This window comes from Prunus avium, chromosome 6 (genome assembly GCF_965620075.1).
Source record: "Prunus avium chromosome 6, drPruAviu1.hap1.1, whole genome shotgun sequence".
Classification (NCBI taxonomy): domain Eukaryota; kingdom Viridiplantae; phylum Streptophyta; class Magnoliopsida; order Rosales; family Rosaceae; genus Prunus; species Prunus avium.
Window position 1 is genome coordinate 8198180 of NC_142289.1, and position 26600 is coordinate 8224779.

The window sequence follows — 26600 nt, forward strand, 5'->3', positions numbered from 1 at the left end:
ATTTGGTGCAGAGACAGCAACTCAAGCCCTCACTTCTATTTCTCTCCAACTTTCTTTTACTTGAAGCGACAACAACATGTGAAGCAAATTCCTTGAAAACAAAAACAATGCACTTTGTGTTTGCCAGTACCAATCATAAGGAAGTTAGCTCTTTTTTTTTTTCTTTCTAATAAATAAACCCCTTTTCTGTAGAAACCAACCTGATCTAAATGTTCAAATATAAATTCCCACCTTATATATATTTTACTGATATACTAATTTCTATATAGCCTATAACCAAAACCCACCAAAATTCAGTAACCATTGTACCAAATTTAATAGCTTTAAGCCTTGAAAACCAGCTGGTCTGGTTTTAGCTTTGAAGAAATGGGGATCACAGAAAGATCAAAGAAGAGGGTCCAGCTGTGGAAGAGAGCTGTGGTCCATTTTGCTTTGTGTTTTGTCATGGGGTTCTTCACAGGATTTGCTCCAACGGGTAAGGCTTCGATTTTCGCTAGACCTGCTATGATCTCCTCAAATATATCAGACCACCTTTCGCCCCGGCCAGTAGAATCGCCGCAACAAGTAGCAGCAGATGTTAACAGAAGTTTGATAGCAGAGACACCAATTGTGGCAATGGCAGCTGCCCCTGCAAGGCCTAAAGAGCACACCGAAAACTCGAGATTCATATCACAGAAAGAAGAACAACAAGAAGAAGAGAAAGAACCCAAGTTGACACCAAGAAGGTTCATAATCATTGTGACTCCAACAAGCACAAAAAACAAATTTAAAAGTGTGCTTTTGAGAAGATTGGCTAACACTATAAGATTGGTTCCTCAGCCATTGTTGTGGATTGTGGTGGAAGCAAAAACAGAATCAAATGGAGTGTCTGAAGCTCTCAGGAAAACAGGGATTATGTATAGGCATTTGGTTTTCAAGGAGAATTTCACAGACACAGAGGCGGAAATGGATCATCAGAGGAACATTGCACTTAAGCACATTGAGCAGCACAAACTTAGTGGGATTGTTCACTTTGCTGGCCTTTCTAATGTCTATGATCTTGGCTTCTTCGACCAGCTCAGAGAAATTGAGTATGTAAATTCTTAATTCCTTCTTTTTTTTCTTTCGTTCAATTAAAATTCTTTAGCTATGAATTTTGCTTACCTTTATGATCTCACTTTTTTTTTTTTCCCTTGGACGTAAGAACCTATGGTTCTATGGCTGGAGTCATAGAGGTTTCAAAGTTTTGAGTAGCTTTTAAGGGAAAAAAAATTGTTTGGGTATGATTGGCGGAAAAGGGAAAAAAAAAGTATCCCTATGGACTAACAAGTTGTGATTTGTGAAGTTTTTTTGACTTTACCAATATACTATCACGCATGTCTAGTTTTCTCATAATGGGATCTATATACATTAACGGTTGACAATTATTCATGTACGTACTAACGACTGTTGTTGTAACTTCTCAACCAACTATACTAACATATATTGCTAAGGAAGGACAATTTGTCTAATCATTTGATTCTGACTCAACTATATAATTCTCTAGTTTATTAGTTAAGCAAAATGGAAAGATTAACTACATGATAGGTATTTAAAAAGTCCTTTGATGCAATGGTGAGGTAATATACACTTATTGAAAGAAAGAATCTTTGGGTTATTAAACAATGCTTCGTTTGTACATTTGTAGGGTTTTTGGGACATGGCCCATGGCACTACTTGCAGCAAACAGAGAGAAAGTGATCATTGAAGGACCCGTGTGTGATTCTTCACAAGTCATAGGATGGCATCTGAAAAAAATGAACAACCAAACAGATCCTAGACCTCCCATTCACATTTCAAGTTTTGCTTTCAATAGTTCAATTCTTTGGGACCCCGAGAGATGGGGTCGCACTTCATCGCTTCAAAGTTCCTCTCAGGTATTCATTCCATCTAGTTTTTATTTAAGATTAACAAGCATCCATGCATGAGGTTGAATGTCACATTATCTCGTAGAGTCGTAGAGTAGTTTTCTCCTATTTCAAATTAGAATCGTTACTTATATGAAATCTTGCATGTATATAAATAGCATCTTAATTCACAATCTGATAATATAACATGTTGAATATCTATCAATAGATGAGTTTTCTTATCTTATCTTGTAAAAAGTGGAACTTTTTGACATTTTGTACCTACCCATGCAAACATATATCATATACTTATTAAAAAAAACAAAGTCATTATCATAAAGGAAATATGTCATTAATATGGTGCAGCTGGGTCCTGTCCTGTCACACCAACCTATTAGAATATTTCTTCCCTTCGAATAAATCAAATGGTTTAGTAGAGGTTTGGCAAACCTCCAAGCATTTATTAATCATTATTTTACAAAGACTTGGATGAAAATGTTACGAAAGCTTACACTCTTCAATTAATTAATTATGCTTAAAACAAAGTACAAAAGATTATAAGAACGAACAAGATATCTAAACCAGTCGTATCTATAAGCATATGTTATTGACCAAATCAATTCATTTATTATTATTATTATTTGTTTTTTTAGAAAAAAAACATTGTGAGCTCATGTTCCTTTGATTGCTGTTTCCCAACAGAATTCAATCAAATTTGTGAAAGAAGTGGTTCTTGAAGATGAGACAAAACTGAAGGGAATCCCACCAGAAGACTGTTCCAAGATCATGCTTTGGTCTCTTCGTTTTCATGCTGCTGGAGGAGCCACAACCACCAAACACCAAATCAATCAATGAAAAAGGTAAGTTTTAGTCGGTGGGAAAATTACCACCAAAAAAAAAAAACAAGAAGAAAATACTCGACCATTTTGTTTTTCTTTGTCGTGTAATTTTTATAATTTTATTCATTCTCTTCTTTAATTTTGTAATAGATTTTTACACCTCCAGTACTTCTTGTTAACAAAAAATATAGCTTAAAACCATTGAATCCATATTATACGAGTTACCTTTGTTCCAATTTATAGCAATCTTTTATTTTATTCTTTCGGGTATATAAAATATCATCTCTTTGCAAACGTGGGTTACACCAGTTGGCCAAGGCAGTGTGTCTTCCCCTTGCATCCGAGTTTGAACTCACTTTTTGTATATTCTAATGTTTAAAATATCGCCCTAGTCTCAAAAACAAAATCCTCTCTTCTCTTTTTGTGTTTTTTTTAAAAAAAAAGATATTTCTTTTTTGTGCTCATGACTGTTGTAAAGAAGTAAATGCTTGGCCCAACCCAGTGGAATAGACATTCATACACACCCCAAAGTTGTCTCTGGACACCCAATATGAAAAATAAATTAATTACGGCAAAAGCATTTACAAATTTAGTAGAAAAAGTGAACAAATAAGAAACAATGAAGAAAAAAATGAGGAGGAGGAGGCAGCGGCCAACACTCCTCCAATTGGCTTGGGGATAGAGAAAGACCCTTAAGCCATTGCTTTTTGCATTGTGTAGTATATTGTTGGATCTCAAAAATAATTATAGTGTAATCGGAACACTCATAGATCAATAATTCACATCATTAAGCCACCAAACCAACTCAACTTTTAATTAACAAAACAATGCAGGAATCAGATTCAGAAAATCACCAAAAAAATAAAGTTATTAGAGAAAGTAAAAACGCCAACATTTATCCTTACCTTCGTGACAAGAGTTCGTCTTACTTCTTTAATTTTTTTCAAATTTACGCTTCCTTTAGAAGAGCGACCGAAAATACAATTTTAATTTTCATGCTTAACTACATTATGCGTTTCAAATTCAATCAACATGCAAGGCATTTGAAATGATCCTTAACGCGTTATGCAGCATGATGAACATGTTGGGTTGCTAACAAACAGGTCACTTTCTAAGTCGGATTAATTATTTTAAAGCAAATGGGTGGGTCCAATCCTCAACCTGCTTGAATACTAATTTAATTGTTTAGTTGTGAGTTTTAAAATGCAAGCCACACAATCGGACGCTCTTATTTAGCCTTCCTAATAGTAATAACACAATGGAGGAAGGAAGCTTCCATTTCCTAAGGAGGCCAACAATACGTATTTATTTCTTGGAAGGCCAACAACATGGATATTTCAATATTTTCCCAACAGTTACAGAAGTTTAATATAAATTTTCCATGCAATGTTAGAGTTGAGGGGATCACGGCCACTTCAGGTCAAAATGCGACTCCGCCCTTATTTATGTACGTTCATTTTTTCTCGTTTGCATGTAACATGTTTAATTAGCTCAAATTAATAATTTTACCAATTTATTTTTTGGTACTATACAATAATAATAATCTCGAGTCAATTTTTACCATAACAAGTGGTCTAAACGAGTATTTATCTCTTAGTGACATGGTGAATGTTCGATTTCCACCCTCCTCTCGCATGAATTTCATTTTTCTTCAGATTTAGAAATTTGATAGAATTGCGCGGTAAATGGTCTGTGAGAAGAAAGAAGAAGTGAGAACGAAGCAACAGTGAGAAAGAGAGAGACAGAATTACCTGCGGTAAGGTCGTTTCCCGTTACACTGGGGAAGTGATCAACAGATCAGAAGTGTCGGAGGCAGAGCATCAGGACCATACAGCAAGATAAAAGTCTTTGTTAAATCCGTGGGACCCAATTTGCCAAACCCAAGATGTGGGGCCCATACTAGCAAAACCCAGCTGGTCTTCTCCATATCATATTCTTTGCCACCAATCCTTGAAATGTTCCTGTCAAGATCTAATTTTTCTTTTCCCTTTACAAAGGGAAAGACATAGGAGGGCAGGTGGCCTATTGCCTGTTGCTGATACCCTTGGGAGTCTTCAAGTCTCTTAAAATCTTTTTGTTTTTTGTTTGGTGGGAAAAAGTAAGAGGAGGAGGAGGGCCATCTCTCTCTCTCTCTCTCTCAAGGCAACAAGCCATTTGAGATCTGCCACTTTGTCTACAGGGTAATGCCTTGATTTGCTTATTCCTTGGTTCCCCAATTACTGGTTTTTCTTTTTGAATGCATTCTGGGCTGTTGTTGAATGCTGTGTTTTTTCTTTGTAGTTCTTCTAGTTTTGGCATTGGGTTTCTATTTTTGGATAAAAGTAAGCAACTTTGGCATCTGGGTGTTCTGCCATTTTGATTTCGAAGCTACCCAGTTGCCAGTTGAACTTGACAATTACAGTTTTTTCAATTTCACTTCATTGTGGGTTGCTGTTGAACATTATTTTTCGTTGTAATTGTTCTACTGTTGGCATTGGGTTACTAATTTTGGATGAAATAAAAAAAAATTTAACATCTGGGTTTTCTGCCAATTTGATTTGGAAGTTAACCCCAGTTGTCAGTTGGACTTGATAATTGTGAGAAATTTTCCTTTCTGATTGCTTAAATTTTACTTGCATTGAGCAGAAATCTTCTACTCAGCTATGGCAATTATGTAGCTTAATTAAGTGGATTTTCTTTTTGTTTCCTCTGCTTGTAAGGGTAGGAATTTCTATACATTCTATTTTCCATAGCTTTATAAATGTTTCAAACACAGGAGATTTCTTTCCTTTTCTTGTTCCCCAAGATTTTCTTCACTAAATTGATTTGAGCATTGTAAATGCTGGTTTTCTAGGGACGTGCCGTGTACGATTTCTCATATTCTCTTTTTCTTCCACTAATCTGTACAATTAGAAAGGGCATTAACATTTTTCTATGCAATTGATTTTTGGAATTTAAACTCCACAGGGGGTTCAATTAGAGGAATGATAAGGAGATGGGGAGGAAAGGAAATTGGTTTTCTTCAGTAAAGAAGGCTCTGAGCCCCAAGTCCAAGGAGAAGAAAGAACAGGTTTGAATAACTCCCATTTGGCTAGCAGTAAGTGTGTTTTGTTATATTTTCTGTTATGAGTCTCTGATGTTTTTAGTTCATTATTTTTCTTCAGAAATCAGATAAATCAAAAGAGAAATGGTCTGGAAAGCAAAAATACCCGGAATCCGAGTCTACCTCTTTTCAACCTGCCACATTGCCACCTCTTCCTCAACCGGAAGAGGTGAAATTGACCAATGTGGAGAATGAGCAGAATAATGATGCTTACTCTGTTGCAGTTACCACCACTACTGCAGTGGCCGAGCCTGCAGTTTATGTGGCTCCTGCAACTCAAGCGGTTGCGCAGGTCGTCAGACTCCCTACGATTACTCAGTATGCTGGAAAATCAAGGGAGGAAGTGGCAGCAATCAAGATTCAAACGGCATTTCGAGGATACCTGGTATGAGTTTATGAATTCATATCTTGGTCTTTGACATTTTTGATGTCAGTGTATATAAGTTGATGAATGGATGCTAAAACATAACCTGCAGGAAATATTTTGACACAATATGAGTTGATTTCTGAAATTTTCAGGCGAGAAGAGCATTGAGGGCTTTAAGAGGGCTGGTCAGGTTGAAGTCATTGATTGAGGGATCTGTTGTTAAACGGCAAGCCACAAATACCCTTCGATGCATGCAGACTCTATCCCGTGTGCAATCTCAGATACGTTCCAGAAGGATTAGGATGTTGGAGGAGAATCAGGCTCTCCAAAGGCAACTCCTACTAAAACATGCAAAAGAGCTTGAGACTTTGCGGGTCTGTTTTTTTACTCTTAGATTGTTATACTTTATTTGTTGGGTGTTACCAAGTCTAATTTGTTGTCATTTGGATTTATGCAATTTATTTCCCTAGCATTTGAAATCCTCTGAGCTGTTTCGGAGACCTGGCTAGGTTTTAACTTGATCCGCAAGTTCCAAAAGTTTCTTTTATGAATTAAACTTAAAAGTTGGTTTCAAATTATTCCTTTTGCTGGTGGCAAATGCAAGTTAGATTTTGCATTGTTGACTCGGCCGTAGTTAATGGGACAATTGCAAAGGTTGAAATCAAAGTTTAGATTCCCAAACAGTTTCTTATTTGGATCTTTATTGAGATTACTTTTCATCCAGAAGAACCTCATTTAGTCGTTTAACTCATTTTGAAAATTGGTACAGCTTGGGGATGAATGGGATGATAGCATACAGTCAAAGGAGCAAGTTGAAGCAAACCTATTAAGCAAGCATGAGGCAGCAATGAGAAGGGAAAGAGCACTTGCTTATGCATTCTCGCATCAGGTATTGTAATCTATAAGATAAATGAATTGAAAGGAGGAGTAGCTTATGCATTTTATTCTGTGCCAAATTATGGCGTAATGATGAAAGTCATTGGGACAAAATTCAACTAGTTATGTTACTGTGCTTTTTGATTATTCATGAGTTTTTTATTTTTTTTATTTATCCTTTTGGGTCTAACCCCTGGATCACTCCGCAGAAAAACGGGAAGAATTCAACGAAATCTGTAAACCCAATGTTCATGGATCCAAGCAATCCCACCTGGGGTTGGAGCTGGTTAGAAAGGTGGATGGCTGCCCGGCCTTGGGAGAGTCGTGTCATAATGGATAAAGAAATGCAGGACGACCATGCATCAGTAAAGAGTGCAAGTCGCAGTATTTCTGCTGGAGAAATTAACAAGTCTTATGCTCGCTACCTCCTCAATTCTGATAAGCAGTCGCCAACAGCCAGTGAAAAGCCAAGCCATCCTGGATTCCGGTCCCCTTCAACTCCTTCCAGGTCAGCTTCCAAAGTAGCTCGAAAGTTAAAGCCAGCTGCAAGCCCAAGGGGTAGTAGGGTGCCGGATGATGACACAAAAAGCATGGTGAGTGTGCAATCAGCTCAGTTTAGGAGGCACAGCATTGCTGGCTCATCTGTGAGGGATGATGAGAGCCTTGATAGTTCTCCATCAATTCCAAGTTACATGGTACCAACTAAATCTGCAAGAGCCAAGTCCAGGTTGCAAAGCCCAGCAGAGAAGAATGGGATCACTGAGAGGGACTTGCCCGAGTCTGCAAAGAAGCGGCTGTCCTTCCCAGCCTCCCCGGCTAGACCAAGGCGGCATTCTGGTCCACCAAAGGTGGACAGCAGTATAATTACAGAAAACAAAGTGGCCAACATTGGAGTGCAAAGCTAACTATATTCAGCAGCAGAAGAAGAGTGGAAGAAAAGCTGTTTCATGAACTTGGAGAGTTCATGAAAGCCTAGAAGAGAAAGAAATAAAGGTCTATTCCATCTGTGAAATGAATTGTTAATTTCTTTGATTTATTATTCCTCAAAAGTTGGTGGTGTGGGGTAAAATTAGTCCCAGGGTTTTGCCATGCTGCAAGCTATGGGAATTTGTTGTTCTTTATTTATATTTGTTTATTTGTATCTTCTATAATTATCATTGTGACAACATACCAGAACCCAATTCATAGAGAACTGATAGTGTTCTGTTGAATTTCTTGTTTTCTGGAATTGGTGAGTAATTTATGTAATTTAATTTATGGATTATTGTTTATTTGGTGTTGGTCACTACACTTTATAGTGCTTTTATTTTTTCAAGGAAGATTTTTAGCTTGAAGTATTATAAACAATATTAAACAAATGAACCACATTCGTATTGTTCCTTAGGTCGAAGTATTATTTTTAATGTGCTTTTTAAGTTTGTTTCTTTGTTTTTTTTTTTTATAATTATTTTTGGGTGACTAGAAAGAAATGAGCATATATTGCCATCTGTGAGTGGCAGAGGTGCATTGAAGAAACAAACAAACCCAACAAACAAAAATAATTAAAATAGCTTTGGCAAGAGATTTCTTTCTAAGTTCTAAAATTAAAGAGATAAAACTGTATTTTAAGAACAGCATTCTCACTCACTCCCTGGTCTCTACGCTGATACAGGACTTGTAACTTCCAAAGCTCCAACTAAAGTTCGACAGTATTAAGGTAAATAAAGAAAAACTTCTCAATCCCAAACACATAAGGTGTTTCGAAAAACTTCTAAACACCACAGTTCCAACATTTTTACTCTCCAGGAGCAGAAACGCCTTGCTTCAGTCTCTCCCTTTTCAGCTTCTTCTTCGACACCGGCTTCTTCTTTTTAGGGGGAACAGTTCTCTGCGCATACACGTAAAGTGCGTAGTTTCCAACCAGGAAAATCACCAGTAGTCCAACAACAACAAGCAACACTATCAATCCAGGGTTAAACCCTTTTGCAGCAGCCTGCAAAATCACCCAAGCAAATTACATTTCCTGACAGACAGACATACAAATGGAAAAAGTAAAACAAAAACAAGGAAAAAAGTCCAGGACTAGTGCAATACACCGATCAACATTTGCCTCAAGTATGCTGTTATCCCTACCTATTGTTGTGTTATTGATTTGCTTCATTTTACTGGATATTAAATGCATACCCTACATGGTAAAACCCAGCGAAGATGCGTCGGCATCCAAGATCCAGAACTATTTTCACTTGAGCTGAATTTTTTTCCCCTTACTTTCAAACTGGGTACATCCACTCCCGGCCCATGATATATGTACATAAAAACTAGTGAAGATTCCATTGGCTTAGTCCTGCTATTGCTTCAACAATTAAAAACAAAAAGGGGTTTTAAAAAAAGAACCTAGTTAAATATAACAGTTTCAGAACGGAGACTAATGACCATAAACTTTGCCTGCTAGGACCCTGTATTTGGAAGGAACTTTCTCTTCCTCACAAGTCCGCATTAAATGCATAATTGTATTATGAGAACAAACAAATGCACAAAAACTGATTTGTTAGGAAACATTGCAAGTGGACTGAATTTTTTCACAGTTTCCTCATTAATAAACAAAAGCTGGATTAAATCAAAGCTTGCATAAAGAAGGAAATAATGATATTCAATCCCAATAAAGTCTTAAAATATGAGTCATCAAATATATGTGGATAACACTTGGAAGAATGTCTCAGATTGACAAGCACATACATGCAATGCAACCCACCCGCCCACCTACAAACTTCGTAGCAACATAGAAAGTGACTCATAAATGCCAAGAAAATTTAGGGATATATGGTAGATATCCAATATCCACAAATACCAGCTATCAGCTGAGAGGAGGAGCCTAGAGATGTAAGAGCTGCAGACACTCCCTGAAGGCAAGCCAAACTCAGTCTTAGCTTGACCCATCACATGAGTTGGTGAGACTCGAACCAATGCTTCGAGTTCAATACCACCAAAGCCACCCACTGGGTGGTTAGCGAAAAATATACATATGATATATCTAAATGGTAAATCTATTATATTGATAACAAAAAACCCAATTACATGCACATAGGTTCCACCTAATTACATGCATTTCAAGATAAAACGATTACAATCATTCCACCTAATTATGGAGACAGATTCCTTAGCATCTGAATCTCTGATCTCATTTAATGAGCTCACAGATAATTACAAGAAGGGAACAAAATGCATCAACAAGGAAATAAAGCAATTGTTAACAAAAGTCCCTGCAGAATTAAGGCTGTGCAAACGAGTTTCCAAATTCAATCATGAAAAAAGCTTAAAATTTGGATTTTTATCCGAGTTTTGGAAGACCAATTCTCAGATCACGCAAATCTTTTCCCAGGAAATGCATTTCTATCTAATCAACCAAAACACAAAGCCAGAGAGCTAATATTCCAAACAATCTAGCCATGCATGCATAATATTCGAACAACAGAACCTCATAACAGCTCAAAGTGAGCAATCTAAATTCCGATTTCACAAATACAACATCTAAAATTACAGCACAAATCGGCAGGAGATAATTGGGGTTCCTGTGAAATCATACCACGCCATCGAACGAAGGAGGAACCTTGTCCGCGAACTCGAACTCGTCAGCCATGGCTGTCCTGTCGCTCTAAGCCTGAGACTCGAGAGATCCGGCTCACTGTGTCAACTTTGGACCAGAGAGAAGATTCCAGAAAGACTAAATACGAAGGGTGAGATCTGGCAACGTATGGGAATAGAATTGGGTCTGTTATAATTGGAAAGTGAGGTGGTTGGCCCTATCAGATATGGCCGATTGGTTCGACTTGCTTCAGTGATTGCCAATTTGCCATTAATGGGTTTTTTCTCATGTTCACATTTGGGGTTTAATGGGCTTGGAATTGCTCATTGCGCTAAGTCCATTAACAACCAAAGCTTGGAGCTTTGAAAAGGATGACAGAGGATTGGAATTTGCAAGTCAGAGCTATTTGGGCTTCTCTAGGGATCTGTTAAAAGGCCCATAAATTTTTATGCATTGTTATGCCTCCGAAATTTTAATTTGAATCTCAGTTTGCATGAAGCTGTAAGTATGTGTTCCACGTTAACCAATTCCGTGAACTTCATCCATAAAATCCTTCTATTTTGACATGGTGCCTGGATGATAGAGGTTGCATGACCGAATCCGAATCGACCAAAATTATGTTTTTTTTTCTTCAATACAAACAATAGTCTAAACTACAATAGGGAGATGAGTTTTTACACACACTACTAATATGTCATGGGAATTCGAACATTAGAGCACTGATTAGCAAATCAACCGAATTCAGACATCTTGGACTTATTCAAACCCAGTCTCAAAAAATTATTTCTTGTAACTAAGGCACCCAAAACCATTGGGTTGATGGCACGTGATTCATCATAGGTTGTCTCCAAATCCTTCCCATCAAATACAAACATACTTATCAAACTCAAAATATTCTTTAATCTTGAGGATGACAAACAGAGTAGGGTAGTATGAGCACATGGGTTGATATGGCGGAAACAATGAAACAAGGGCTACCCCACGGAAATTTCAAATCAAGTATCAAAGGTGGTTAAGGATGCTTCGCCCTCAAGCCTTAATTAATAATGGCTCTCTTTTTTCTGGTAAGTCTCTGTCCTTCGGGTGAGAGGCCCATTCTTCTATGAGCTGCCATTGCGGCCCACATAACACTTGGCATTTTATTTTGCTAATGTTCCTAATCCATCAATTTTTCATGTATTTTAGCTCATTAGTCTCAGTGCGGACAAGATTCTTAGTTACACTTGTCCAAAAAAAATTATATAAATAAAGATTCTTAGTTCATACATGTTTATATTATATGGTCGGTAGAAGGCACAGTATCTAAGATTCTGGGCTCTCTGAATGCATGAACTGAACAGGTACGAATTTTAAAGGGTACTTTTTATTCATGTATCCAATTGCTGAATGCCACTTCAGCAAATAGATTTTGGCTTCGCTCTTCGTTTTCTGTAAACTCACCAAAAAAAAACAAAAAGTTAAAAGTAGAGTTGGGTAATTTTTTATTACAGAGAGGTACAAATGTGACGTGGGAGGTGGAATTTTGGCAAAAGTATATTCATGAAAAAGTACGTAGAGGAGTATATTTAATTTAAGCCTTTCACATTGGTTCAGTTCAGAGTTGAGACCAAAATATTTTTAATTAAAAAAATCAAAACGGGCAGTTTTTTTTAATTATTATTAGTATTATAAATAAATATGATCCCGGCCGACATCGGCGACATGGTGAGCTGGATGGGGGCCACATGGAGGAGTTTTAGGCAAACAAAATGCCATGCAATTTTGCACGTCATGGTTGGTGGATTGAGGTTTTTACAGCTTTTACCATGATCCGATTGAGGTTTTTACATTTATTTTCATTAAATTAAAGCTGCAAAGCAAAGCTTGATGGAAAGTAAAAAAGGTAAAGGTGAGCTGCATTGTAGTAGGAGGCAGTAAATGGAATGGATAAAAACTAGTTTGGGTGTGAAGAACAAAAGAGACCCAATTATAGAAACATAATAAAAAAGAAAAAGGAAGCTAAAAGTTGGGGAAGAAAACAAAAGATAGAAAAGAAAAGCGTGCCTTTAATTTGATGCAATTAGAACTTGAAATGAAAGGGAAGATTGTCCATTCATTGCATTGCATGATAAAATTATGCATTTCCTTTTACACACTAGTAGTCTAGTACACCCACCACCACCAGTCATTACGAAAAGAAGAGTTTCCAAAAAGCCAATAATAAATATGCATTCCTTTTCCTATGCTATACTTTACCAATCCCCTACTCAAACTCTATGGTTGTCTACTTTTGACTGTAAAAGAAGAATTCGCATTGCTTCTCCAACAAAGCAAATCCTATTCCCACCCACCGCCTCTCCCGGTGTGACCGTTACACTGAAAAATTAAAAATTTACACTTCTCAAGTGTAATTATTTATGTATACAAATAATTTAGTTAACACAAAATTTTTGCTGCTTAAGTTTGTGTCACTAATTACATACAAGAACAAATTAAATATATGCACCGTTAATTATGATTTAATCAGACGATGTGATCACCGCCGCCGTGAAAGCTCAGTTCTGAGGAGGAGGTGGAGAGGGTGAGCATGCCATTGCAGTCAGAAACACTGTCCTGCAAGCTCAACAGGAGATGTGAAGTGCTGAAAGTGGTGGAGGGTTTTGTTCTTGGGACAATTGGGACTTCAGCTTCCCCCACCAGCATTTGAACCACACCTCTCATGGTGGGTCTTGCACAAGGGTCAGGGTGAGAGCAAGCCAGCCCAACCAGAAGCACCTTCCTCATCTCTCCCTCATCAAATTGGCCCTCAAGCCTTGGATCAGCCGCCATTAACAGCCTTCCTTCTCTGTGCAAACTCCACACCCACTCCACCAAATTACTACACACACCCACTTTCCCCACCCCACTTACTTCTCTCTCAATTGGCCTTCTTCCACTGCCCACCTCAAGCACCACCGCCCCAAAGCTGAACACATCGGTTTTCTCAGTCGCCCTGCCCGTTAGCAAGTAATCCGGCGCCAGGTACCCCATTGTTCCGGCCGCCACCGTGGCGTCTGGCGACTTATCGTGCTCGATTTGCCTCGCCAATCCAAAATCTCCCAGCTTGGCATTGAACCCTTCATCCAGCATTATGTTGCTGGTCTTAATGTCTCTGTGGATCACCTGGTTTTCACACTCTTGATGCAAATAGGCCAGAGCAGAGGCAACCCCAAATAAAATCTTTCTCCTGTGAGGCCAAGGCAGAGGCGTTCTTGCCTCAAACAAGGCCTTGTCGAGACTCCCATTGGGCATCAAATCATACACTAACAAAATTTCACCTTTCTCGTGGCACCAGCCTTGAAGCCTCACCAAATTTCGATGCCTGAGAGTTCCAATTATAGATAATTCCGACAAAAACTCGTTTTTCCCCTGGCTGCTGTGGCTGCATCTCTTCACTGCAACAATGTCACCTGTTTCCGGTAATATACCTTTATAGACAATTCCAAAAGCGCCATGCCCAATAATTCTATTGGCATTGAAGCACTTGGTGGCTGCCTTGAGCTCCCTATAAGTGAACTCCTTCGGCATTTTGATGACATCCGAAGCAAAAGAATTATCAGATTTCCTGACATGTTTGAATTTCTTAGAGTAAACCCAGATAAACACACCAGCAAACAGAGCCAAAACGAAAGCCGAAGCCGTCACCACGCCAGCTACAGCTCCTGGACCTTCTCTGCAGAGGTGGTTATGGCAAGAAGAAGACTTACTGTTCTTCTGATTCGTACTGCTAGCGTTACTAGACACCGAGGACCCACTTGGAGGCATTGAAGGCGGCGGAGATTTAACCGAATTGGCAGTTGGGTTCATCAGAGTGGTCGTCGGAGGCGGCGGAGGTGGTGAAGTAGACCCAGATGGCGAAAGCATCGAATCGAACGACGAGCTGAAGGTCCACCATTCGACGCTGTGAATCTCCGTGCTGCCTTGGGTCGACCCGGAAAAACCCACGTACATGAAATCGCTGACGTACTGGCCCAGATCGAGCGAGTAGGACAAGACCGGGTCTCTGGGTTTCAGATTCGAGTACGAGACCGAGACGTTGATGACCCGACTCGACCCGTCGTACTCGATCCACGAGTTCACCAGGTCGCCGCTCTTGAGATCGACATCGATGGAGCTCAGATCACCGACACGTGTCGACACCATGGAGTTCAGATCCAAGCCGACGTGGTTGCTGTTGATGTCCTTGAACTCGACGTCCATGAGGGTGTCGAACTCGATGGCGACGAAACCCGACCCGGGATCCGAGCCCGACTCGAGGCCGAGGAAGCCGCCGGCGTCGCCTAGGACGGCGTCGTCGGGGGCGATGAGGAAGGCGAGGCCGCCGCCGATGGAGGAGGGGTTGAGGTTGGTGATGGAGAAGGAGAAGAATGTGGAGAAGCTCGCCGGAAATGGGGAGGAGGGTTGCCGGAAGGGGACTGGCTTGGAGTAGAGGACGCGGCCGGCGCCGGAGTTGGGGACAGCGAGGTCGCGGGTGAGGCGGACGCTGCCATTGTTGAGGTGGGCGTCGCCGATGAGCTTGAGGCTGCTCAGAGTCAGGGACCCGAAGTCGAACTCAGTGGCCGCATTGGTAATAACAAGGAAGAAGAAGGGCAAAAAGACAACGAGTGAAAAAGTGGAGCAATAAAAATCCAACATTATCAGTGATGAGCAGCCATCAGAATTTTCTGTGGTGCTTGTGGAGGGTTGAAGAAGATGAGATGAAGAAGAAGATGAAGAAATTTATGAAGTGAAATGAAATCACGGGGTTTTGCGTGAGGAGAGAGAGTGAGTGATGGAGAGGTTGTATTCTTTGCCTTAAAACAGAACAAAGCTGGGGAAGCAAACAAGGAATACTGATGGGGAGAGGGAGAGGGGTGCGGGGGATACAGAATCCAAAGGAGACAGGTGGATGGGCATTGCGCCACGTGTCCCTACGTAACGGTTATTTTTTCGGTGATCGTAGATAAAGCTAGTCTTTCTTTTACTTTTTGGCTTTGAGCTCGCGCCACTAGCTTTTACGGGAAATTTCTGCTCGCACGTAACGACTATTTGTCACGCTTTTAAAACCAATTAGTTGCTTGATGATGGTCAATAACGTGAGCTAATTGTCAATCAGTAATGTTAATTAATATGCTTAGCTAAAAAAGAATTTTTAATTAAGATAGAGATGTTCTGTCTGCTAATTCCATTATTTGTCATGGCAAATTTGTTAATTAGTGATGATTAAGACAATGTTAAATAGTGACATAATATCTAGTTGCTATTAGTCCAAAACATTAAAGTCTATGAAAATTTGAAATTTTGGATTGCCATTTTCTCGGCACAATCCTTACTCAGCCTCGAATGACAACGACTAATAATGCTACTTATGTAGTGGTAATACGGGTGCTAATGCATGTGTGTGTCGACGACAACGATATATATTGATGACAGTGTGTAGCAATGGTGATGGTGGTGGTAAGCTTGGCAGAGTTGTAGTGGCGAGGTGATGGCGTTAAGGATGACTACAAAGGCAACTACATTACTAGTGTAATGAAATGTTCTATAGATCTCATTTGTTGGTTCCTCTCGACCTATTTTTTTTTTCTTATAATGAGGTGGCAGTGGCGACTTATTGTTTGTAGGATATATTATTATAAGGTTTCTGTATTTCTTGGATTGTTTGTTGTTTTGGGTCTATATTTGGAGTCGGGTTTTTCTTTTCTTCTTTTTTGTTGAGCTCTTGTTTTTCTTTTTCTGATTTTGTATTGGGCTTTTTGTAATCTCTGTTTGGTAATGATATGTTTATTCCTTTGAATAAAAGTAAAATAAAATTAGTGTACTATAATTGGAATCTTTTTTCTTATAATGCTATTGTTTTAGGATTTGACAACCACGCAATCTTTTCGAAAAACGTAAAAATCTTAGTTTTCACATGTTGAATATAAGCTTCACATTCACACCCTTACATTTGTACCACAATTTTTCTAATTTCTCTTTATTTATGTATTTATTTTTTGCCTTCTCACCTCCGTTTTTCCACTGGAAATCAGCACGTCGTGTTAAGTTGACTGTTGAGCACGCATGACATACGCGCCCCGCCGGGGCATATACACCACACTGGCCACGTCACCTTCGTCATGCTTCCACTCCACATAACCACACGTCTTCAGGGTTGTTCCATACTTCCATTCCTATGTTTCTGGGCCATTAATTGTTGAGTTGCCTTGTGTTAGACATTGTATGCAATGCACCATGATCACGGACACAATAAAATTGTTGCTTAACAATTTACCCTTAAAATTATGCTACCGTTAGTCGCAAGGCCAGCCCGAAGGGTGTGTAGATGGTGTCATCGCACAAGGTCCGTATGTGTTTGAATGATGCTTATACTACATGCAAAAGATATGTTGCAAAATTAACTCCCACCGCAAATGGCATTGTTGCTTTATATTTCAAAAACAGAGAGCGTTGTTGACATGTGTTCAAACATAACTTTTAAAATCTGTAAAGGCTAACCTTGGTTGCGTGTGAATGTAATATCACAACGTCAATTTTTACAGCTATTTAAACTTAAATGATAAGAGATCATGTCGTGTAATCGAAAATATGTCCTCTTATGCAAGAATTTGTGCCAAATAATACACAAATTGGTATAATGGTAATATACTAGTGCGTACAAGAATGTGGAACTATCATCTCTCTCAACGGAATAGTTTGAAAATTGGATGGTGTTGGCGTGCTGTGGCCTATGGGGACCCATATAGTTAGGTGGACGTGCAAGAGAGACATCTAATCACTTTAATCTTGTCTCGGTGGTTCCATCGGAAAAGGAAGGTGGTCTAGGTGACAATGAGATAATATATCTATATGAGTGGGCAGTGGGGACTCCGGGAAGAAGAAGACCATTCATGTGTTTGGCAGCTTCAGTTTTAGACTTTGAGTTTGAGTGCGTTTCACATTTTCACTCTAGTTTTTTTGTTGCTTTTTCCCCATTGTTTTATGACTTCAATCGTGCTGGTTACCAAGTTCAGGCACGTGCTCACGTGCTCGGATAAATTTCTAGAAGCATTGTTTTTTTAGGTTGCAATGCAAGAATGCTTTAGACATCTTCATCTCAAGCTTTTTGATATATTATTATTCACACACCCCTTTCAATCTTATCATTTCATGTTCACGTATCAATTTGACATCTCGATTGAATATTAATCAATTAACTATAATGAAGTCATGAATGATGAAATCTTGACATCAGACGGCTACCAATATGAATAGTATATGATCATATAGATCCAGAAAATCTAAACGGTCCACTAATAATATAAAGTCTAAGCCACTGTCCAAAATATAAAGATAATACATTTTTATGTATAATATGATGATTAAAGATAAGGTAGTGGAAGTATTTGATTGGTACAAATATTATACATAAAATTATATATAATATTGAACAGCTGAAATTAAATATGCAACATTGATAATCAAGCTAGATTAATAACACAGCTGGGAGGCATAATAATGGAGCTAGTTCTAGCATCACTATTTGAGAGTACTTGAACACGAAACTTTAGATGATGAGTGAATTCTCTTAACCAACTGAACTACACTTATTAAAACGGATTTATTTTTATAAATCAACTATGGCTACATGCGCATGAACAATAATTATAACAAACTCAACTAAAAAGTGTTAAAACTTCAAAATCACTCAATCAATGGGACGTTCATGAACAATTACATTTTGACATTATGGTCATGTACTCAATTCATGATCACTTTACACACTTCTGAAAGTGTCTTCAATTTTCTGTTAAAATGATTTTTTTGTGTAAATTTTACACATTTTGACATTATGGACATTATGATTTTCTGTTAAGATGATAATGAATCGAGTACATTACCATAATTGTAGCGTGTAATGATAATTTAGACCCTTCATGTTAGAATAAAACAACATTTTGATCTCTCTCTCTCTCTCCTTCAATCAACATTTAGGGTTTAATTTACCATTATACCCTTGAAACAATGGTGATGTGCTTGGATTTTGAAGTTTGATTAAGTGGACTAAACCTGGGTTAATTAATTTCAATGGACCAAACCTGAATCAAACACGCATCCAAGCCCATACTTTCCACAAGCCCTTCTTTATTAATGGATCATATATTTGCAACCCTCCAAGAAGTTGGCTATTAGTCTCAAACATTACATGACTAATTTGTATTTACATAGCGACAATCCTTTCTGACTTCTCCTTGGTCCCCAGTAAGTGGATTGTACTCGGACAAAAGCAGGGCAGCCCTAGAAAACTGCTCGTTGAAGTAGTCATTATCAGAAGCCATCTTTTGCACAAAGGGCAATGTAGCTGGGTCAGAAGCCAGTTCTTGATCCACCATGAGCAGACCCTTGTTCTTCAACAAGTTCTTGTAGTAATTGTTGTCCAGAATCATGGGCGTTTCACGGTCGTTCCTCGAGTATTGGACTGCTTCTGGGTCGGGGATTGGAGTTGGGCACCGGCCTTTGAGGTACTCAGCATAGTCGGGGTCTAGGGTTGGATCGACAGTTGGGTAGAGTCTGTGTACGAGGTTCACACAGTGGACTCGTCCCACGGAGTGAGCTCCTGAATTGCAACAACTAGTAAACTACAAGTCTAAAATCGGAAAAATAGAAACTATAAGAACTGAAATCGTAATGTATGCTACATTAATTATTTGGAATTTTTTTAATTGTGGATTAGCATAGTCATTATAATGAAATCGGATTAGAAAATGCCCAATTGTGTTTTGCACATTTGGTTAGTGATCACCATTTGATTAATGAGTTATTTTATGATTCTAATCCAATAGAGTGATTAACTATTAAGTGTGATTTTGTACAACATTTTATCTTTTGGACCTAAAATATTGGTGAATTATATTTTAGGCACATGTGGAGGCCCCTACTCTCCTCATATATAATAAGATATTTGCCGACCCATTAAGCTATTCTTGAAGGATTGTATATGTAAACAGTAAATTAAAGTTTTCCATATTTGTTTTTTGTTTTTTTTTGTTTTTTGTTTTCATTCATTGGGGAGGGGAAGGGGGAGTATTATGTTCGGTTGCTTTGCCTCAAGATTGCATCTTACGTGAATTGAACCTAAGTGCACTTGAGGTGAAGGGGAGAGTTTAGACAACTTTTCCACTGCGGTGCCACCCCGTGTATATTTTATTTATTTAATAAGTTGCATACAAATTACAATTAAGAAAGTCAAAGATAATGCAATATGCATTTACATACCTAAAAGGGCAACTGTTCCTTCCACATCGATGCCAACGGATTGGAAGCGAGAGAGCACTGAAGACATTGAATCATTGTGATTAGGAATGAACTCTTCCACGATTTTCGCATAACTCTCGTTGCTGTCTCTTCTTCCCGTTTTCATCTCAATGTGTGGCCCTCCTAACTGCAATTAATTATCATGTTCACACCACTAAATTTTCTTAACCTCTCTCCTTAATTTAAAAAACCTCAAGTGGAGATCTATTGGATTTTAATTATTAAAAAAAAATACACCTAGCTAGCCGGGTACAAAGAGTTGAAAGCGCTTCTTGACAACGTTTAACGCAAAAACTTTAAAGTACTCATAAAGCGTTTTCTAGAAGAAGTACTTTCAACGTGTGCTTCTAATAAAAACGATTATGAGTAGAATTACTTTTTTATTTATTTATAGAAACAGTCAATAAAAACAAGTTTTATAACGAAGTATCGTAAATAAAAAGAGAGAGAACGAAAGTTAGGGAGAATGAAACGCATGCATATATATTACTATACATACCATGACAATACCATCTCTCGCAGAAAGAGCAACAACATCAGCACAAGAAACTGCGGAGGGGCATTCATTCTCAAGAGCCTTTTTGATTGTGTTCACGTACTTAAAATTTCTCATCCCAAAGCTCCTTCCAGATGCCTTCTCTGACTCTATCCCATTCACACTCTCTAACAATAAAGATGCATCACATCCCTACGTATATATATAGCCACAAATTAATTAAAGTATAATCTTTTTATTTGATCTCTTTTTTACCTAATAATAAATTGACTAATTAGGTCTCAAAGTCAGAGGCACAACTCATACCTGAACAAAGCAATCATGGAAGAGATTTCTAAGCCAAGAGACGGCTGTATTTCCATGTTCATAGTATAGCTTGGCAACCTCTTGCTTGATGATTTCTTCAGCTTTTGGGCAACTCTCGGAGTAATAGTTTAGTTGGAGCTCACTTTTACCTATGCCAATCAAATTAAAACATATAACATTTTCGACGTAAATAATTAGGTTACGGCATAATAACTTGGACATACAAGAGTTTATATGATCAATAATTCAAATTGATAGATTGATTGGCGAGGTATACAATAAAAATGCACAAACAAGATGGAAAAGTGTGGTGAATATGTACCAAATTGAAATTGCAAGAGCAATGGAAATAACATAAGGATGATGAAGCTTGAGAAAGCATGGTGCTTATAGGCAGCCATCTTTCTAGTTCTTGGTCGGCTGCTTGCTTGCTTGTGTGATCTATGTGAGCTATTGTGGTGGCCTTTATATTGGGATATGGTGGGGTGTGCCTTGGGAGGATTGGATGGAAATAGAAACCTTGTAAGCCTCCTCTCCACCAAGCCACTTTCTTTGACCTTTTTGTCCCACGCGTGAAGGCCCACTCAAACCAAATATATAATTCTCAAATTCACAATATAACACAAATTCATTAAATTTTGTGGTCCATCAATAATACCACCTTATTATATCATTCATGATGCCATAATTAGATCAACCTTATGAGAAAAAAAAATAAAAGATCATGCAACCATAGAACACAAGAGAATTTACGTGATTGGACTCTTACGTTCACGGCGTAAGCAATAAAAAAGGATAACAATGTGCTTGAATATTCACTCACAAGACCTAAAACACTCAATCTCTCAAAGAAGTAAAGAAGAAAATAAAAGGGAAATTAAAATGGACTGAGGTGTAAGAAGAAAGTATATGAAAGTGATGTCCTTGTTGGTTGATCCCTTGGACTTTATGTGGAAGAGAGAGCAAGTTCATTTTCATTGGAGGAGTAAGAATTCTAGAGATTGGGAGCTCTAAATTAAGACGTGCACCTGTTGGTTCTAGATTTGTCAAGACCTGCAAACTTGTCTAGTCTTAAGAATTATTGGATGAATTTAATATACGTGGCATTTAGACTACGATTCGAGAATTCCAGGAAGTAATTTTTATTTTTGCACTTTGCAGCTGCAACAAAGCTGCTCATGAGGTTGCAACTTTTGCGTGTAGGGTAGGTGGTAGTTACTATTGGAATTTTGTACCTCCAGATTGGTTGGTTAATACCTTAGCTAGAGATGCTAATGTTCGTGTTCGCCTTTAATAAAAGTATTTGATTCTTGGAAAAAATATATATATACGTGGCATTCAAAGAAGTCGGGAACCAAGAAGATGATGTATGAAACTTAGTTTTCCATAGAAATTATAAAAAAACGCAATTAAAAAAATAATTAAATGGGGCTTCAATAATTTCTAATTAAAGGGAATATATGGTAGCGGAGATCCAACAAATGAGTTAATATATGCCGTCGTCAAACACTGATGTTCAGATTAATTAAAAAGATAATGCACTAAAGTGGATGGTTGAGAAACGTATTTGGTGTTGGCAAATCTAATCTTGTGGCTTGGAAGATCCATGGAGAATATGTCAAGCACTTGAAGGCATACGTATAGATAATATTTTCTTGGATTACTATATCTTATATTTCTCATAGAGTTTTCATTGCTATATGACCAAAAAAAAGATAGAAAGAGTCTTCATTGCTCATGTGAGTGTGTTTAGGAGTGGCAAATATAAATTATATAAAAGAGAAACTTAGCAATGTCTCTTTGCATTATAGGCCGTGTTCCACTTTCCCTCTAAACTTTCAATTCGTGCTTATTCGTCACATTTTTGTCTATTTAAGTTAGGACTTTAAGTTAGCCCCTTTCCTTAAGGGAAGCAACTTAAAAATGTGACGTAATTGACGGTTGGGCGGATGTTTGCAAGAGCTACAAGTTTAAGAGTGCTCGAGATCAAATTGGGAATTTAGAGGGTAAAGTGGAATAAGATCGAAATTTCAAAGAGCATTGCTAAATTTTTCCCATTATATAATTAGTCCCTCGAATGATGAGAATTTCAATTAATATTATATGACAAGATCGAACTCATACGGCGAATTTGGGAGTTTGCCACTGAATGTGAAAGGCCCCCACGATAATCAAGTTGAAGAATATTAGCCTCTAATTTTGGATTGTCAGTTGATTTGAGTGGTAATTGGCATCAGATGCTTGTGGATTAGATCCACTTAAAAGCCACTAAAAGATTAAGGGCCAACACGCTTCATAATAAGATTAGTGGGTAAATCTTTTTTTATTTTATTGCAAATAAATATGTAATAATAGCACAAGTTGTGGTTGGGAGGTCGTCCTTTGCTGCTAATCTTGTGATATAATAAGAAATGGACTATCTATTTGAAAACTTCAAAATTAGGGTTAATGACCTAAATAGTCCCCAAACTATGGCCTCAGTATCATTTTGGTCCACCAACTAAAAATTTCAATTTAAACATCCTTCAACTCTTCATAATATACCCAAATGGTCCATCCGTTACGGATTCCGTGACTTCTCATAACGCGATGGGCACGTGATGGCCTCGTGACTGAGTTTTGAAGGGCATATTTGACTTTTTGAGAAGCCCTATCGTTGAGAACGAAAATATCTCCATTTTTCTCTTCGTTTCTCTCATTTTCCCACGAAAACCATCGACTGAAAGGGATTCTAAGGCTTGTTCCAGAATTGGTCGATGCTGTAGTAGTGTGCGAGTCGTTGAATTGGTGAAGTTAGTGTGTAATTTCAGTGTTAGTTTGGGAGTTCGAAATTGGGAGTTTGGGTTAGGGTTTAAATTTGGGGATTTTGGAGATTTTTGGAAATTCACTAGTTGCTGATAATGGAGTTCGAATTCCGTTCGGGTGGAAAGACTCCCAAATACAGTAAGGGCTTCTATAATGCATTTTATGTTGATTTTGTTTGGAAATGGATGAAATGGATGAGTTGTATGTTGTCTTTATGCGTAAATGTAATCTTTTTCTGTGTATGTGTTCTGTTGTTTGATTGGTTTATGTTTAAAGTAAGGGTAAATGAATCGTTTTCTTGTATGTGGATTTGGCTTTTGCTACATTGACTGCAGAGTGTAAGCTTTATGTCTGTGGTCCTTTGGTTGTGGTTGCCGTATGTTGAATATGGGGTGTTTTTAAACGTCTGTGGTCCCTTGGTTGTCTGCTTCACACCCAACTAAACGATGACTTTAGAATAACAACAAAACTAAACTGAACTATGTCTGCTTAACAACAAAACTATGACTTTAGAATAACATACTATTGTTTCAATTTTGCAGCTACTAATGGAATGTGCACTCTAAAATTACATCATGGGGGCTGGTTTCAAAATGGGGTTTATAAAAAGGGTAAGGTCTGTTATTTGGACAATATTATAGAGGATTTTCTGTCCTTGTTAGATTTACTGAAAATTGGGAAAGGTCTTGGGTATGATGTTGACATTTCTCAAGTTGAGCAACGTTTGGAAATTAGGTGTGAAAATGCTGTGGGTGGACTGGAGCTTGTTACATCAGATGCAACAGTTGTTGAAATGGTTGGTCACATACCATCCAATAAGGTTATTGTGTTATACTATAGTGAGATTCAAGAGTATGAGTATGATGCAGATGCAGAGAATTGTGATGGAGAAGAGACTCAGAATTACCAAGTGAATGAGGTGGCTTATATTGAAGTTGGAGATGAGGAGACTTTTGAGAAAGTTGGGACAAAAGTGGCAAATGAAGATGCCATCAAAGATGTACCAAATGAAGATGCAGGGGCAGAATTACCAACTGAAGATGCAGGGGCAGAAGATGTAGGAGCACATGTGACAATTGATAATGAAGGGGCAGAGGCGCCAAATGAAGATGAAGAAGAAGATTCAGAAATTAAAGACAGTGATTATGAGTTCAGTGAAAATGAGGCAGAGGGCAGGCCAACAGTTGGAGAGAATGTAGTGGATGAGGGGACTAGTCATGGGGCTCCAGGAGAGGTGTCATCAGATGGTGCTAACACATCAGAATTTGACACTGGAAGTGAGACTGAAGATGATGGTAACGGTAGAAAAAAGAGAAAACTGCCAAAGTTTAAGCAGTATAGAAGAGGTGTGGATTTGAAAAATCCTGAGTTTAGATTGGGAATGAAGTTTGCAAACAAAAAACTACTGATAGAGGCTATCAAGGAGCATGCAATTATACAAGAGGTAATGGAGAAGGAGGTTTACCATCGTCAAAGCTAAATGCAATTAGAGGAAGAGGCTTAGGAATAGGCATAACTGGAGGAAGAGGCTTACCATCTTCACGGCCAACTGTAGGATTTTGTCTTTTGGTTCAATTGTTACTCATTTCACTAATTGCCAATTTTTCACCTATTATACACCTGACATTACTATATTGTTTAGGTGGCAACAAGAAGCAGACAAGGAGGACCATATTTGGACAACATTTCCCATGATAATAACATGGCCTCCAAATAGGGGAAATTATTGCCAAGTGTGCTGTTGGTTGTATATTTTGGGATATGTAATTGTCTGGCCAGAGGGATTTTGTGACAAAAGGACCGATTCTGACTTTAGAACTCTGTAATTGACTTGGGATATGTAATTGGTTTTGGTTTTGAAAGGCTAGAACTCTGTAACTGCTTGCCTATTATGGGTTAGGTACTTTTTTGGGCAGGAGACTTTTGTGTGCTTTGTGTAATTGGTTTTGAGCTAGAACAGCTCAAATCGTGTAATTGGTTGTCTATTTTGGTTTATGTACTTTTCTAGGCAGGTGCATTTTGTGTCCTTGATCTAACTGGTCTTGAGTTTTAAGGCCTCAAGCTCTGTAATTGGAATTGGAATGTTTATATGGATGTTCATTTTGTAAATTGCATGTGTGGTCAACAATGTTACCATCTTTCATTTTGGTTGCTCTTGTAAATTGCCACGAGCATTTTGGTTGCTCTTGTAAGCTTTGGTGCTCTTCACCATTTACATTCAAACCACATTATCCCAGATATTCAAATCCCAATTCCAGAAAATTTGAGAACACTAATGCATATTCATTCTACACTTGAAACAAAAGTTTCACCATTACATTCAAAGGAACAAACCTCATAACAATTAAAACTTTCCACCCATCACAAATGTTATAAACAAACCCCAAGACAAAATCAAGGAAACCCACATTATCAATTGTCTTTGCCCATGACCCCATTTCAAAACCTTTTTTTCCTGAACCATTTCTTTCAATTTTTGCTGTAGTTCTTTATTTTTTGCTTCCACAGATCTGAATTGTTCTTCCTTTGCTCTACCTTCCTCCTCCATTGCTCTAAGTCTTCTAAGCAAACCAGGGACCACTTGTTTTCCTCTTGGACAAGTTTCATTATCCACCCACTCGAAAAAATGCGTACCTCTTTTGCTATTCTGGCAAATCAAATCAGTGATCAATTTCAGACCTCATCAAGCATTTACAAATGGAAAAGAAGAACTTTTGCAACCCAAATAATAACTTACCCAATTTTTATCACAAGCATCGAACCTTCTTCCTGGGTTCAAATCTGTCCACGAAGTCCGACGGATAATCTTCGTCCCACAGGTGCAGTACTGAGTATTCCCACTTGAGGTCGTTGAAATCTCCGACATTGCGAACCTAGGGTTCTAATTTGGGGGTTTTTCAGGTGGAGCTTATGATGGAAATGGAGGGAATGCATTCCTACGGAATGCTTGGTCGTTTTACAGGACGATACTCACCTAAAAAGACGGTTTTGTCCCTCGATTTCACGGAATAATAAACAGACTTTGACGGATGGACCATTTGGGTATATTATGAAGAGTTGAAGGACGTTTAAATTGAAATTTTTAGTTGGTGGACCAAAATGATACTGAGG

At 38.2% G+C, this 26600-nt stretch overlaps 5 protein-coding genes across 6 annotated transcripts; 2 read left to right on the top strand and 3 right to left on the bottom strand.

The window, feature by feature from the left end:
- Positions 1-104: 104 nt before the first annotated feature.
- IRX9 (Nucleotide-diphospho-sugar transferases superfamily protein) lies at positions 105-2940 on the top strand. The gene is made up of 3 exons (XM_088254158.1): positions 105-1070; positions 1667-1895; positions 2568-2940. Exons 1-3 carry the CDS (start codon positions 367-369, stop codon positions 2718-2720), a joined length of 1086 nt encoding a protein of 361 aa, XP_088110284.1. The 5' UTR covers positions 105-366; the 3' UTR covers positions 2721-2940.
- A 1736-nt stretch (positions 2941-4676) lies between these two features.
- On the top strand, positions 4677-8300 carry LOC110750714 (protein IQ-DOMAIN 2). The gene is made up of 6 exons (XM_021951083.2): positions 4677-4884; positions 5651-5753; positions 5848-6171; positions 6306-6527; positions 6923-7042; positions 7239-8300. The coding sequence occupies exons 2-6, from the start codon at positions 5679-5681 to the stop codon at positions 7932-7934; spliced, it is 1437 nt and encodes a 478-aa protein (XP_021806775.2). The 5' UTR covers positions 4677-4884; positions 5651-5678; the 3' UTR covers positions 7935-8300.
- Positions 8301-8592: 292 nt separating this feature from the next.
- Positions 8593-10760, bottom strand: LOC110750720 (DNA-binding protein S1FA). 2 transcript variants are annotated; one of them, XM_088253934.1, is made up of 3 exons: positions 10592-10757; positions 9193-9361; positions 8593-9001 (listed from the first exon to the last, which is right to left on the bottom strand). In XM_088253934.1, the coding sequence occupies exons 1-3, from the start codon at positions 10597-10599 to the stop codon at positions 8804-8806; spliced, it is 375 nt and encodes a 124-aa protein (XP_088110060.1). In that variant the 5' UTR covers positions 10600-10757; the 3' UTR covers positions 8593-8803. The 2 variants fall into 2 exon arrangements, with proteins under 2 accessions (XP_088110060.1, XP_021806782.1); XM_021951090.2 differs by lacking the exon at positions 9193-9361 and having other exon boundaries at positions 10592-10760.
- A 2128-nt stretch (positions 10761-12888) lies between these two features.
- Positions 12889-15446, bottom strand: LOC110750715 (Concanavalin A-like lectin protein kinase family protein). Its single transcript, XM_088255298.1, has one exon. The coding sequence runs from the start codon at positions 15242-15244 to the stop codon at positions 13094-13096; it is 2151 nt and encodes a 716-aa protein (XP_088111424.1). The 5' UTR covers positions 15245-15446; the 3' UTR covers positions 12889-13093.
- A 3249-nt stretch (positions 15447-18695) lies between these two features.
- Positions 18696-21145, bottom strand: LOC110750716 (Peroxidase superfamily protein). Its single transcript, XM_021951086.2, has 5 exons — positions 21007-21145; positions 20685-20833; positions 20382-20570; positions 19844-20009; positions 18696-19184 (listed from the first exon to the last, which is right to left on the bottom strand). The coding sequence occupies exons 1-5, from the start codon at positions 21083-21085 to the stop codon at positions 18778-18780; spliced, it is 990 nt and encodes a 329-aa protein (XP_021806778.2). The 5' UTR covers positions 21086-21145; the 3' UTR covers positions 18696-18777.
- Between the last annotated feature and the right edge of the window lie 5455 nt (positions 21146-26600).

Excerpts from the sequence above, each read along its gene's own strand:
- LOC110750715 (XM_088255298.1), bottom strand. The coding sequence starts at position 15,244 with ATGTTGGATTTTTATTGCTCCACTTTTTCACTCGTTGTCTTTTTGCCC.
- LOC110750720 (XM_088253934.1), bottom strand. Across the intron at positions 9,002-9,192 it reads GCTGGGTTTTACCATGTAGG|GCTGCTGCAAAAGGGTTTAA; the intron begins GTATGCATTTAA and ends GTGATTTTGCAG.
- IRX9 (XM_088254158.1), top strand. The coding sequence starts at position 367 with ATGGGGATCACAGAAAGATCAAAGAAGAGGGTCCAGCTGTGGAAGAGA. Across the intron at positions 1,071-1,666 it reads GACCAGCTCAGAGAAATTGA|GGTTTTTGGGACATGGCCCA; the intron begins GTATGTAAATTC and ends GTACATTTGTAG. Across the intron at positions 1,896-2,567 it reads CGCTTCAAAGTTCCTCTCAG|AATTCAATCAAATTTGTGAA; the intron begins GTATTCATTCCA and ends GTTTCCCAACAG.
- LOC110750716 (XM_021951086.2), bottom strand. The coding sequence starts at position 21,085 with ATGGCTGCCTATAAGCACCATGCTTTCTCAAGCTTCATCATCCTTATG. Across the intron at positions 20,571-20,684 it reads TCCATGATTGCTTTGTTCAG|GGATGTGATGCATCTTTATT; the intron begins GTATGAGTTGTG and ends ATATATACGTAG. Across the intron at positions 20,010-20,381 it reads CGAGAGATGGTATTGTCATG|TTAGGAGGGCCACACATTGA; the intron begins GTATGTATAGTA and ends AATTAATTGCAG.
- LOC110750714 (XM_021951083.2), top strand. The coding sequence starts at position 5,679 with ATGGGGAGGAAAGGAAATTGGTTTTCTTCAGTAAAGAAGGCTCTGAGC. Across the intron at positions 6,172-6,305 it reads CGGCATTTCGAGGATACCTG|GCGAGAAGAGCATTGAGGGC; the intron begins GTATGAGTTTAT and ends TGAAATTTTCAG. Across the intron at positions 7,043-7,238 it reads CTTATGCATTCTCGCATCAG|AAAAACGGGAAGAATTCAAC; the intron begins GTATTGTAATCT and ends ATCACTCCGCAG.